This window comes from Anomaloglossus baeobatrachus, chromosome 2, assembly GCF_048569485.1.
Source record: "Anomaloglossus baeobatrachus isolate aAnoBae1 chromosome 2, aAnoBae1.hap1, whole genome shotgun sequence".
NCBI classification, from domain to species: Eukaryota; Metazoa; Chordata; class Amphibia; order Anura; family Aromobatidae; genus Anomaloglossus; species Anomaloglossus baeobatrachus.
The window spans coordinates 548,047,082-548,059,738 of NC_134354.1; the positions used below are offsets into that span (position 1 = coordinate 548,047,082).

Below are 12,657 nucleotides of genomic sequence, written 5' to 3' on the forward strand. Positions count from 1 at the left end.
AAAGTGCAGAGCTGTGTGTATACAGTGTATATACAGTGCAGAGCTGTGTGCTTATAGTAGTGCAGAGCTGTGTGCTTATAGTGTATATACAGTGCAGAGCTGTGTGGATATAGTGTATATACAGTGCAGAGCTGTGTGCTTATAGTGTATATACAGTAGTGTATATACAGTGCAGAGCAGTGTGCATAGTGTATATACAGTGCAGAGCTGTGTATATAGTGTAACATACAGTGCAGAGCTGTGTGTATATAGGGTATATACAGTGCAGAGCTGTGTGCATATAGTGTATATACAGTGCAGAGCTGTGTGTATATAGTGTATATACAGTGCAGAGCTGTGTGCATATAGGGTATATACAGTGCAGAGCTGTGTGTATATAGGGTATATACAGTGCAGAGCTGTGTGCATATAGTGTATATACAGTGCAGAGCTGTGTGTATATAGTGTATATACAGTGCAGAGCTGTGTGCATATAGGGTATATACAGTGCAGAGCTGTGTGCATATAGGGTATATACAGTGCAGAGCTGTGTATATAGTGTAACATACAGTGCAGAGCTGTATATATTTTGCAGGTGCAGTGAAGAGCTATAACCAGGGCAGAGTTGTTTGTGTTCTCTGTGCATAGACGGAGCAGAACTGCCTCCCACGCACACGGTGCAGTTGTTTGCATTGTGCACAGTACACGGGTGTTCCCTGCTCACAGCATATTACCTGCTCACATAATGAACCGAGCAGCCCATAAACCTCCAGCAGCGCAGGCTCCGCCCACACTCGGTCACGTGCTCCTGACATCACCAGAGCAGCGCCCCCTCCCCTCGGCCGTGTGTGTTTTCAGTGTCGGTAACTTGGTACGTCACATGTTGTTTTGCTTCTCTACTTCAGTCACTGGAGGAGATGCGCTATTTACACAGTGACCGATACCAGGAGAGTACGCCTATGGCTGGCAGCCGGAGCTGAGGAGCATGGCTGCACCTGACGGGACTGCTGCGTGTTTATTCCACGGCGTCTGAGGCGGCGACTTCCAGCATGTTCTTACGGAGCTGAGGAGTCTCCTTGAGGAGCGCGGTAAGGACTGTCACCTGTGTACTCCGTGCATGTATACAGCGGCTGTATGGCTTCAGTCAGAGACCGGCAGAGGCACACGGGGCCGCACGGCAGGTGTGTGTGTGTGTGTGTGTGTGTGTGTGTGTGTGTGTGTGTGTGTATGTGTGTGTATATATATATATATATATATATATATATATATATATAAAATCTCCTAATGTTCATACAGTCGTGTGTATGTATATATCTATGTGTGTATATGTGTGTGTGTATGTATATATTTATAATATATTATATATTACGTGTGTGTGTATATCTTAATCTTCATACAGTCGTGTGTGTGTGTGTGTGTGTATGTATATTTAACATATATAATGTGTGTAAGTATAGATTTACTAATGTTCATATATGTAATTTTGTGTGTGATTATAACAGATCATATTGTGTATTTCCACTCTTATGTGAATGTCTATGATATATATCCACATAACAGTGTGTGTACAGTCAGACACGCAGCGGAGGAGTCTCCTTGAGGAGCTGTAAGGGCTGTCACTGTCTTGTGTACACAGCTCCGTACTCTATATCATTACTATGGCTTCATTCAGAGATCTCCTTTGCTGCAGTGATATTACTGTAGTGCTGTACACATAAGCTATATATGTATAGGGTATGTATTATCAGTGTATACATGTCTAGTCTGTACATAGTAACCGTTTACATATTTATTCCTGTTCTGTCACTGGATTTCTAGTACATAACATTGTAAGATTTCATGGGGGGGTGACCCCCTCTATTTACTACGCTTTACTCAAGTCTTTTTATTTTCCATTGAAGGTCAAGATAGAGCAGGTGGAAAACTGCAAATCCGTTATCTGTCATCATCCCTGCGACGACTGTATCGAGGCGGCAGCGGTTGAGAAGTGAGCAGAGGATGGCCAGCCCTCCCACCCCAGGACAGCCAGTTCTCCCTGCTGCTGGCTCCAATCTCAACCACAACAACAACAACAACAGCAGCAGTGTAAAGAAGTGCGGCTATCTACGCAAGCAGAAGCATGGCCACAAGCGCTTTTTTGTGCTCAAAGAGCCAGGAGAGGGATGCCCTACTGCAAGGCTGGAATACTATGAGAGTGAGAAGAAGTGGAGGAGCAAGTCTGCAGCAGCCAAAAGGGTCATTTCTCTGGACAGCTGTCTTAATATTAATAAAAGGGCAGATGCAAAAAACAAGTACCTGATTGCCCTTTACACTCGGGATGAATATTTTGCAGTGGCTGCAGAGAATGAGCAGGAGCAAGAAAGCTGGTATCGAGCACTCACAGAGCTGCTTGGCAGAGGAGAGAGAGACAGAAGCGTCTGTGTAGGTACTGGGGTTTGCTGCTGTTCAGGATCTGCCAGCTGCAGCACAAACTGCAGTAGCCACCTGACAATGAGTGAAGATCCAAACTATGGACTGATAACACCAGCAAATGCAACCTACAGAGAGGTTTGGCAAGTAAACTTGAAACCCAGAGGTTTGGGCCAGATTAAAAGTCTGATTGGAGTCCATCGGCTGTGCTTGTCTGCAAGAAGTATCAGTTTTGTGCGTCTAAATAGTGAAACACCTTCGGTTACTCTTCAGTTGATGAACATTCGGCGATGTGGTCATTCAGACAACTATTTTTTTGTAGAGGTTGGTCGATCTGCTTCCACTGGACCAGGGGAGATCTGGATGCAGGTTGATGACAATGTGGTTGCCCAAAGCATCCATGAAACGATTTTGGAAGCTATGAAAGCCATGAAGGAGTTGGCTGAGTTTAGGCCTCGTAGTAAAAGCCAGTCTTCTAGCTCTAACCCTATTACAGTTCCAGGAAGACGACATCATACTCAGTTGCCTCCAAGCCAGACAGGATTGGCCAGAAGGACCCGTACAGATTTTCCTCCCTCTTCTTCTAGTGTTCCAATCAACCAATCTTCCCGACTCCGCACTGCGAGTGAAGGAGATAATTTAAGTAACAGGACAGTTGTAAGTAGTCCCTTAAGTCCTAGTATTCTCCGAGCACCTCTAAGCCGTTCTCATACATTAAGCTTGGGTGGTCGTAATGGAAAATTGTTTCCTGCACCAGGACCTCTTCAACACAGCAGGTCTATGTCCATGCCAGTTCCTCGGTCTCCACCAACAGCTGCAAGCCCAGTCAGCTTATCTTCTGGAAGCAGTGGTCATGGATCTGCCTCTGACCCCCTTATTCCCCCACGACCATCTAGTTGCAATGCATCAGCATCTGGGTCACCTAGTGACACTGGTTTTATCTCCTTGGATGAATATAGCTCTAGTCCAGTAGAACTGGCACGTACATATTTGAGCTGTAGAAGTGGAACTCCAGATTCTGTATCGGGTACTCCACCCCACATAGGGGATGTGAATGGATACATGTCAATGGACAAAACATTTCAAGGTGGTTGTGTTTGTCTGGCCCGGAGATTAGAGAGTTCAGCACTGGACAAGTGTCCCCGAAAGAGAACGTACTCCTTAACAACTCCAGGAAGACAGAAAGTTACAACCCCACAACTTTCATCTGCTTCTCTTGATGAGTCTACTCTAAATCGTGCCACACTTAAGGGAAGTCCTTCTCTTTTGTCTTCCTCTCCTAAAACATGTCACCCCTATCCAGAGGACTATGCGGATGTGGAGATTGGGCGCCATGAGGATGATGGTTATATGCCAATGAGTCATGGGGCAGCTACTGTTTCTTCTACAGATTATGTTCCCATGAGTCCAGCTAGTGTGTCTGCACCTCAGCAAATCCTTCACCCACGTGGCTGCACTGAGTCCTCTGCCGGTTCTCAGGAGGATTCACCAGATGGTTATATGCTTATGTTTGGTGGTCCAAAAGCTCGGCCAGTACCTGTGCACAATCGGCTTTCACCTGCAGAGTCTTTGTCATTTACTCCTCCTGATTATTTCTTCATGCAGCCTAAAAATAATTGTTGCTGTCAAAATCAGACCGTGCCACCTCAGACTATTGGCCTTGCAGATGCAGAACCATATGTAATGATGAGATCTCCCATTTCCTCTTCTACACATGGTCGAACAGCTCGACCATCCCGACTTGCATTGCGCACACTTCCCAGTATGAGCGAGCATCCTCCAGAACCACCTAGCCCACCTGGAGGAGAATATATCCATATATACTTTGGAGAGACAAGGTCCCAAGATACTTTGCCTTTACCTCCTCCACTTGCTCTTTCAGATTCTAGTCCTCTATCTGCTGCTGGAAGTTCATCATCCTCATCCTTGGGGTCGGAAGCTGAACAATCTCCGAGTTCAGACTACATGAATCTGGACTTTGGCCCTCCATCTCCAAAGTCAAAAGTCTCACCAAAATTATGTTCAAACTCTGACTACACTGAAATGAGTCCACGGAAGTCTCCACTGCAGTCATCTGTGTCCATAGCAGATAATCAAACATTACCTATAGACAGTACGGTTTCTGGTGTGCAGCACCTTTCTTTGCTCATGGACCAGATGAATGGGGGCTTTAATCTACACAGTCCTCACCCAGATCCTAACAGGGGTGCAAAGGTTATTCGAGCAGACCCTCAAGGTGGGCGCCGTCGCCACAGTTCAGAGACTTTCTCATCTACAACTCAAGTGACTCCTGTATCACCTTCATTTGCACACAGTCCGAAGAGGCACAGCTCGGCCTCTGTGGAGAATGTGTCCCTAAGACCTGGAGAGACATTGGAGGCTGGTGAATGTGGTAGTCCCATGTGCAGGGAAACCTCAGCTGGATTTCAGAATGGACTCAACTATATTGCCATTGAGTTGTCGCCTGAAGAGCGAAACCTATTGCTGCTAACACAAGCCTCTTCCAGGGGGCACTTACCTGCTCTGAGTCTTGCCAGTATGGACATTGGACCTTATCCAAGCATAGATTTCCTGGGACATCGGATGAAGGGTGCCACCACTGTCAGAGGTGAGACATTACATTTGCTTTCGTACTTTGTGTTAAATCCATGTATGTCGTATCTGCAGTACTTGTGCATGATGGAAAACTTTGTACATATAGTAACACAAGTGTAAGAAATGGCTCTTTTAATTTGCTAATCAAATGATCATGAAGCCTTCGTGGTGACAGATGTACGTAGCGTGTTATTGAGTGCATTGATTACTCCATAACCGAACAATGCAACCAAAACTGATACCATCTCCTGTGGGAGAAAATTTAACCAGACGTATTTAGAGTGTTTAAGAAATGTAAATTTTAGTTGTTTACCATGTTGGAGCCTGTTATTTGTCATTATCTGTATGGAATGTACCTAAATGATCCTGAGATTGTGCAGGAGGCTCCTTCGTGGATGGTTGTGTTCTTAGCCCAGTAAGGGTACCTTCATGCATGCTTGTACCACCACTTTCCGCTTTAGATTTGGAACAAAAGAAAACAGACTAACTCTAAAAATCCCTCATATTTCTATTTACAGAGACTTCAAAGCCTTGATGTTTTTTAACCTTTAACCAGATGGTGCATAGGCCATTCTCTCTATTCTGCCTGCCAATGACATGGGAATCAAGAGGTCAACCACCTCTGTCAGCACTATTCTTCCCATGCATGTCATTGTATTCCTTTATTCCCAATTACAGAAAGCTTAGGTGGTTTGGTGGATCTGTTTAGTTATGGCGTTTTATAGGTTTCTTCCCTACCCTAATTATCTGCATATCACACTTGTCCCTATTCTAAGATCCGGTTACGATAATTGTCGTTTGGAGGCAATCCTGTCTTTGCTGTACTTACCAAATACGATTTTCTGACGTTACACTTCATAAGTAGAAGGTTGTTTTGAAAAAGAATAAAAAATAAATTGCCTATATGGAGAGAGTGATTGTGACAGTAATTGGCATGTGTTTATTATGCTTATTTTATTATAGATTTTAAATTTAGCTTTTTTTTAATTTTATTAATCTGTGCCATGATGATACAACACAAAGTATCGGGTTGGTTTTTGTTTTTGTTTTAGACTGGTTCATGGAGAAATGGAATTCCCGTGACATAGGGCTTTAATGGGCCTTCTTAAATGTTTTACAAGCAAAGTTCCATTTCTCTTTCAATGAATGTATGTTACACAAGATGAAATTCATGTGTCTGAAACCGGTTTCATAAACCAAGAGTATAAGCTCCGGAAGTGCCTTGTAATCCTCTTTTGTAAGGGAAGGGTTAAATAAGCAAAATATTTCCACTCTGATTGCAGATGGAGTCCACAGTTCTGGAGGGGAAAGTGTGAATGGCTCCTTAGTCTGCCGTCTCCCCTTCTACAGTTACATTGTAATTTGGATATTGTTTATTGTTAGCATTTATGAATGTCTTCTTCTTTCTGCGGCTCAGAAATTGTTGGTTTTTCATTTGCTGGTCAGGCTTTCCCTGCTCAACCATTGAAGAGCAGCTTGGCGGAGATTAGCATTAAACGGGGAGGGGTTCATTATTGTTTTGCTTCGTGAATTGCGTATTAGTCCTTTTTTGTTTCCCAAAGGGACATGGAAGTGGTCTGGTTGTGTAGTAAATAAAGGATCACTGTGAAGCCTGCAACTTCTCACTTATGCATGCATAGAAAATAATGGAAAATAGTAAGAAATTCCACATACACAAACCTCGGAGGAAGGCTGAAACCTGCCAAACGTGCAGAAAATCTGATTATTGTAGGGCAGCAGTTTCAGCTGTAATTACAAGAATTACCATCCCAGTGACTTTGTAGGAATTCTGTAATTTGTAATTGAGGGTATTTCTGGACAGCCTCTGCTTTACCTCTTGGTACAGTAATTCTACCCTCCCCCTGCTTGTTTACCTTAAACCTCCCCCTCCTCTGGCTCCACGCACCAGACTGTGCTGTAGTCTTTTCATTCATACTTCACAACAGCTTAAAGACATGGTAGATTGAACCCACTGGTGCCAACCGCTTTGGCATTTCTTGCTTTGCTGCAGGATCTTTTCACTTGTCCAGTTGTCATCCATTTGTAACACATCCGGTATTTAACAAAAAAAAAAAAACCAACAAAACCCTTGGATCGATGACAGTCAGCAAGAACTGATCCAATCTTGCTAATGTCTCTGTACAGCTGTAGTGTTTTGGGTATGCAGAGTGCTTAAAATCGGATGGAATTACTATCCTTTTTTTGTTTTGTTTTTTTTTTGTTTTTTTTCCAGCCTGACAAAAAAAAGTTGTGTGTATACTCTGTATTCTGATCTAGCTTAAAAGCAAATCACAGTCAAACAGAAGGCCTTTTAGCACTTTCTTGACACAATTTAACTGAATGATCCTTTGCTAACTCGGATCCAAAAACTGAAGTGACTACTAGACATGTGAACAGAGCCTTCAGCTCCTTTCACATTGCGTTTCAGTGGCTCCGTCAGGGCATACGTCCGAAATCCCGCCCCTCCCCATACAAAATGTGTTTCAGATATATGCGCCGACAGGGCCATTGAGTATGAGCAGACAGAGCAAGCGTGTGCTCTGTCTTGCACCATTTTGGGGTCTATAAGCTTTCTGCAGGCGGATGCCCAGATGTAGAAGACTACGTCTGGGCATCCGCATGCAAAAAGGCGTATACACCCAAAAATGGTGCAAGACTGAGCATACGCTTGCTCTGTCTGCTCATACTCAATGGCCCTGTTGGCGTATACGTCCGAAACACATTTTGTGGGGGGAGGGGCGGGATTTCAGACGTATGCCCTGACGGAGCCACTGAAACGCAATGTGAAAGGAGCCTAAGGCTCTGTCCACATGTCTAGTAGTCACTTCAGTTTTTGGATCTGATTTAGCAGAGGATCCATTCAGTTAAATTGTGTCAAGAAAGTGCTAAACGCAATGTGAAACGAGTCTTAGAGAAAGGAGTTAGTAATAACAATACCACCAATGTTCGTTGTGGTCATTGCCTACTCCCCAAGCCTTTTTGTATTTATATCATTTTATTTTTAGTGTATACCTGCATGGTAGATGCTGGAATGTATGGGCTCCTTTCAGTTGTCACATAATTTGTCGTCTGATGAGGCGTGTTCAAAATGCAGCCCAACGTTTCCAGACGGAATAAACATTATTTTTCTAAGTCCACGTGGTCATGGAGTTGTGTGTAATGGAAGCGGCGGTCTGGGGGTATTATAGTGGATTGGAGGAAACATCGCCACATCCACAAACCAAGCTGCTCACTCCCACTAACCTGGAAGGAGCCCATACATTCTAGTTCAACCATATCTGCCCCTTAGTTTTCACCATACCTCACATCACTGTTCCTCAGAACATGATTAGGGTTTCCTAGAAGACTGCATTAAGACCTTATAACTATTAAAGGGGCTTCTGCATCTTGTAAAGTAATGGTATGTCTCTCTGTGGTATGCCATCACTTTTATATTCAATAAGGTTTAACCTTTTGTGACCTCCAATGACCCTGAAAATGAAGTGCCCTCAGTATTGGTTCAGAGAACCCTATCAGATATAAGGTGGAGACATTAAAAGGTAGGAAATTACTGCCATTTGTGATGTCCAAACCTAGAAATGGCTTCAAGTAATAAAACAGAAAATGTTCTCTCCTCAGTTTCTGTGATAACTATTGCTCCCAGCCTTTTTCAGAAAGCTCTTTCCTGGCATTAAAGAGGTAGTTCGCTACATTTACATTGATGGCCTAGTCTTAGGTCATCAGCGTCTGATCGGTCAGGGTAGAACACCCTCTGCCGATCAGCTGTTCTCGGTGCCAGTGGCAGCAGTCGGAAATGCTCCGCTCCGTAGCTGCTCTAACTTCTGATAAAGGCCGTTGCCGGGCACTGTGCACATCCATGTCCTATTGATTTGACTGGGTGGTAGATGTGCAGTAACTGGCCGTGGCCACTATCAGAAGACTGGGCAGCTCCATTACTGAGCGTTTTTCCGGACCCCTGCTAGCACCAAGAACAGCCGATTGGTGGGGTTGCTGGGTGTCAGACCCCAGCCGATCAGACGTTGATGACCTAGGCTGTCAATGTAAAAGTAGTGGCTATTGATGGGCGAATAGTAACTGAATTATTTGTAACAAATCCCAAGTACTCTTCTGGTATTTGTCACGAATAACAAACCTAATACAAGTCAATGGAGAACCGGAGCATTTTTCTTGCCGTGACGAATACTGGAGTAGTACTCAGTAGGGAAGAGCGAACCTTTGGAGGTTTGGATCGCTGGCAGCAATGGAACCAAACCTCCACTAGTTCGAACTTTCCAGAGCCTGGTTCGAAGTCACTGAAGGGCAGTTCGAATCACCGCCCACATTCAGCCAGTCCTAAGCAGATCACTTCAGGAAAGGGTGGACAGATTTTTTTCGAAATTTGTTTTTTTTATTTTTTTTTTTGTTGCACACCACGTCAGATCACACAGTTGTTAGCCCAGTGTGTGCCGTTCAAACACTGCACACGGCTCGCTCAGGGCTGAGCACCAAGCGTACCCGATCACAGCATTGCTCGCGTAAGTGAAGTTCATATGTAAAGCATTCGAACTCTGATTTCTTTTTTTTTTTTTTTTAACTTTGTACTCAAACCAAACCTCAGGTTCACTCATCTCTAGTACTCCGTATTCGGTAAGTATTATCCGAACACGGAGAGATACTATTCACTCATGTCTATGGATAATCCCTTTAATACTCCCTGGTATTAGCAGTGATATTTGGGCATAAACTGCTTTGGTTAGACGTGTAAATATATGAGAATAATGCAGAATGTTTTCTTTTTACCTCTTTTGGGTGTTTGTATTCTTTGATATTCTTCAAGTTCTGTGGGATGTATGGCCCGAGTTAGTTAAGTGGCCATACACACTGGAAAGTAGGGTGATGATTGTAAAATGACTGACCATAGGATTATCGAGATGCAGATACAGCCATCAACATTTAGGGTATGTGCGCACGTTGTGTTCTGGCTTGACAAATAATCTGCAGCATTTTGTCACTGCATGTGTATTTCAAAACGCATCCAAAACGCTGCATTTTGGATGCATTTCGAATGCATTCTGGATGCTTGCTCTCCCACAGACAGGGAAAAGCATCCAAAACACACAAAAGAAGTGACATGTTGCTTTTTAGAACGTATCGATTTTGTCAAAAATTTGGCATCCAAAACGCTGCATTTTTAAACGCAACGTGTGCATGGAATTTGCTTAATTGTCATAGACTTTGCTGGGGATGCACAATGCACACGTTTACGCTGCAGTTTAAAATGCTACGTAAACGCATGAAAAATCACAACGTGCGCACACCGCCTTAAGCCCATTAGTCTTTCATATGGCCAAGCTCGTGTAGTCGAATTCTTGGACAAAAAAATGTTTCAACAGAAAAAAAAAGACCTTTTGCATTAATCTGCATGCATTGCAAAATGGATTGTAAACCTGACAGACCCATTAAGGCAAAGGGATCCTTTTGGATCCAAAATCTATGGCTCGAATGTGAATACAAGAACCTTCAATATGTAGCTGTGTCTTCTATTCTCTTATTAGCTGGTGGAAAGCCCAATATAGTTCTTAATAAATAAGAAAAAGAAACTGCAAACCTAAAGAGCAGAAATGTCACAAAGAAAAAAATTGCTTTGTGTATTATTGAGATGCACAAACAAAACGCAAATTGACAGCCGAACACCCTAAAACCACATTAAAACCATCCAAGAAATGTCAGCTTAATTATCCTGGCTTATTGCATGTTAGGCTAGAATACGATTCCACTGAGAGCTTTCCCTTTAATATTTTGTGCTTGGCCAGATAATCCCTCCTCATTTTCCTCTCTAGGCACTCGGAGTGAGATTGGTATCTTGACAGGCAATGACAACAACATGTCCTTATATAGAACCCTTCTATTCAGCTGAAATCAAGCCGTGCATTCTTCAGCCCTGGCCACGGCACATCTATGTACTATGTTGAAGCTTAGGAATCACAATTACTACAGGCACTGTCCCGGCCTGCACCCAGATACTGCAGGGCTATTCAGTGATTATTGTATGCACGGAAGTTAAGTTGATGTATAATTTAGCCATGGATTGTGCTGGAGGCATATTGCTATACTACACAACAAGCCTCCATTCAAAAATAAACATTAATGTAACAGGAACTTTTGCACATCTGACAGCTTCGAAAATTGTCATAAATGAATTGTAACATTTTAGAAATTGATGGAGAATTCAATAGAAGCTTAACACATGTTACTGTAGTCTGGGCCACATGATCTAGAATTTCTATACAATATACTAATGTGGCAGATGTCGTCAGTGTATAAGGTGGACAAGGAACAGTCATAGTAAACAGGCCCTGTCTAAAGGGTGTGATGGCACTACAAACTACGGTGGCAAACTTGGCACTGTATTGGGCAAATGATTAGAGCAACATATGAAATGTGCCATAGGCATATCGCAAGGCAGAGGTCTGCAATGCACACACATGTTTTTCTTTCCAGGAAAGGAAGAAGTGTGAAAGAACGGTTTATTATTAATGGTTTTGTGTGTGTGTTCATTTATACAGTATATCACAAAAGTGAATACACCCCTCACAATTTTGTAAATATTTTTAACTTTTCTTGGGACAACACTGAAGAGATGACACTTTGATACAATGTAAAGTAGTCAGTGTACGTCTTGCATAAGGCCTAAGGCACACGGCGAGAAAATCGGTGCGAGTGGAGTGCGATAAAAAAAATCGCATTCCACTCGGACTAATTCTAGCCTGTGTGTCAGCGCACATGAGCGATTATTTTCTCAAACCTAATCTGACCGAGAAAACAATCGCAGCATGCTGCGACTGTAATTCAAGACTCTTTTCTCTCGCACCCATTCAAGTGTATGGGGCAAGAGAAAAATCGCATTGCACTCACTATAATCGCAATATCCGGCTACGGAGGAGAGAGGGAGAGAAATCCCTCCCTCCCCTCCACAGCGCTGGCCCACCCCCTGCAGCGGAGGTCCGCTCACACAGTCGGACCTTAGTCGCATGGATACTAGCATGACACTTGGCTCCTGCTGTGTTGCCAGCGTGAGCCAAATGTCATGCGAGCATCGCAGTAGTGCCCCCGGCCTAACAGTGTAAATTTGGTGCGCCCTCTAACTAAACACAGCCATTAATAGCTAAAGTGCTGGCAACAAAATCGAGTACACCCCTAAGTGGAAATGGCCAAAATGTGACCAAAGTGTCAATATACTTTTTGTGGCCACTAATATTTGCAAGCACTGCCGTAACTCTCTTGGGCATGGAGTTCCCTGACTCTTCACAGAAGCCTCTTCCATTCCTTCATGACAACATCACGAAGCTGGTGGATGTGAAAGACATTGCACTTTTCCATCTTTCTGTTTGAGGATGCCACACAGGTGCTCAATAGGGCTTAGGTCTGGAGACATGTTTGGCCAGTCCAGCACATTAAGGCTATGTGTCCACGAGAGAAGGTTGCTGCGGATTTTTCTGCCTCAAAATCCGCAGCTTTCCCCCAGAATCCGCACCTTAGCATAGCTGCGGATTTTGACGCGGATTTTGACGCGGATTTTGTCCTTTTGTACTCTGTTTCTGAATAAATCTTTGACTGTTTTGAAGGAAAAAAAAAGTCTCTATGTCATTTCCTGTCCCAACCCTCCTTTCTTCTCCATTATCCATTTTGTTAGCA

The 12,657-nt window shown here is 43.5% G+C and overlaps 1 protein-coding gene across 1 annotated transcript in view; it reads left to right on the forward strand.

Annotated features, from left to right (window-relative positions):
• Positions 1 to 848: 848 nt before the first annotated feature.
• Positions 849 to 12,657, forward strand: part of IRS2 (insulin receptor substrate 2) — a 32,785-nt gene continuing 20,976 nt past the window's right edge. The window contains exons 1-2 of the mRNA XM_075336675.1: positions 849 to 1,067; positions 1,881 to 4,996. Coding sequence (XP_075192790.1) covers positions 1,978 to 4,996 — 3,019 coding nt within the window. The 5' untranslated portion in view covers positions 849 to 1,067; positions 1,881 to 1,977. The remainder of the gene's footprint in view (positions 1,068 to 1,880; positions 4,997 to 12,657) is intronic.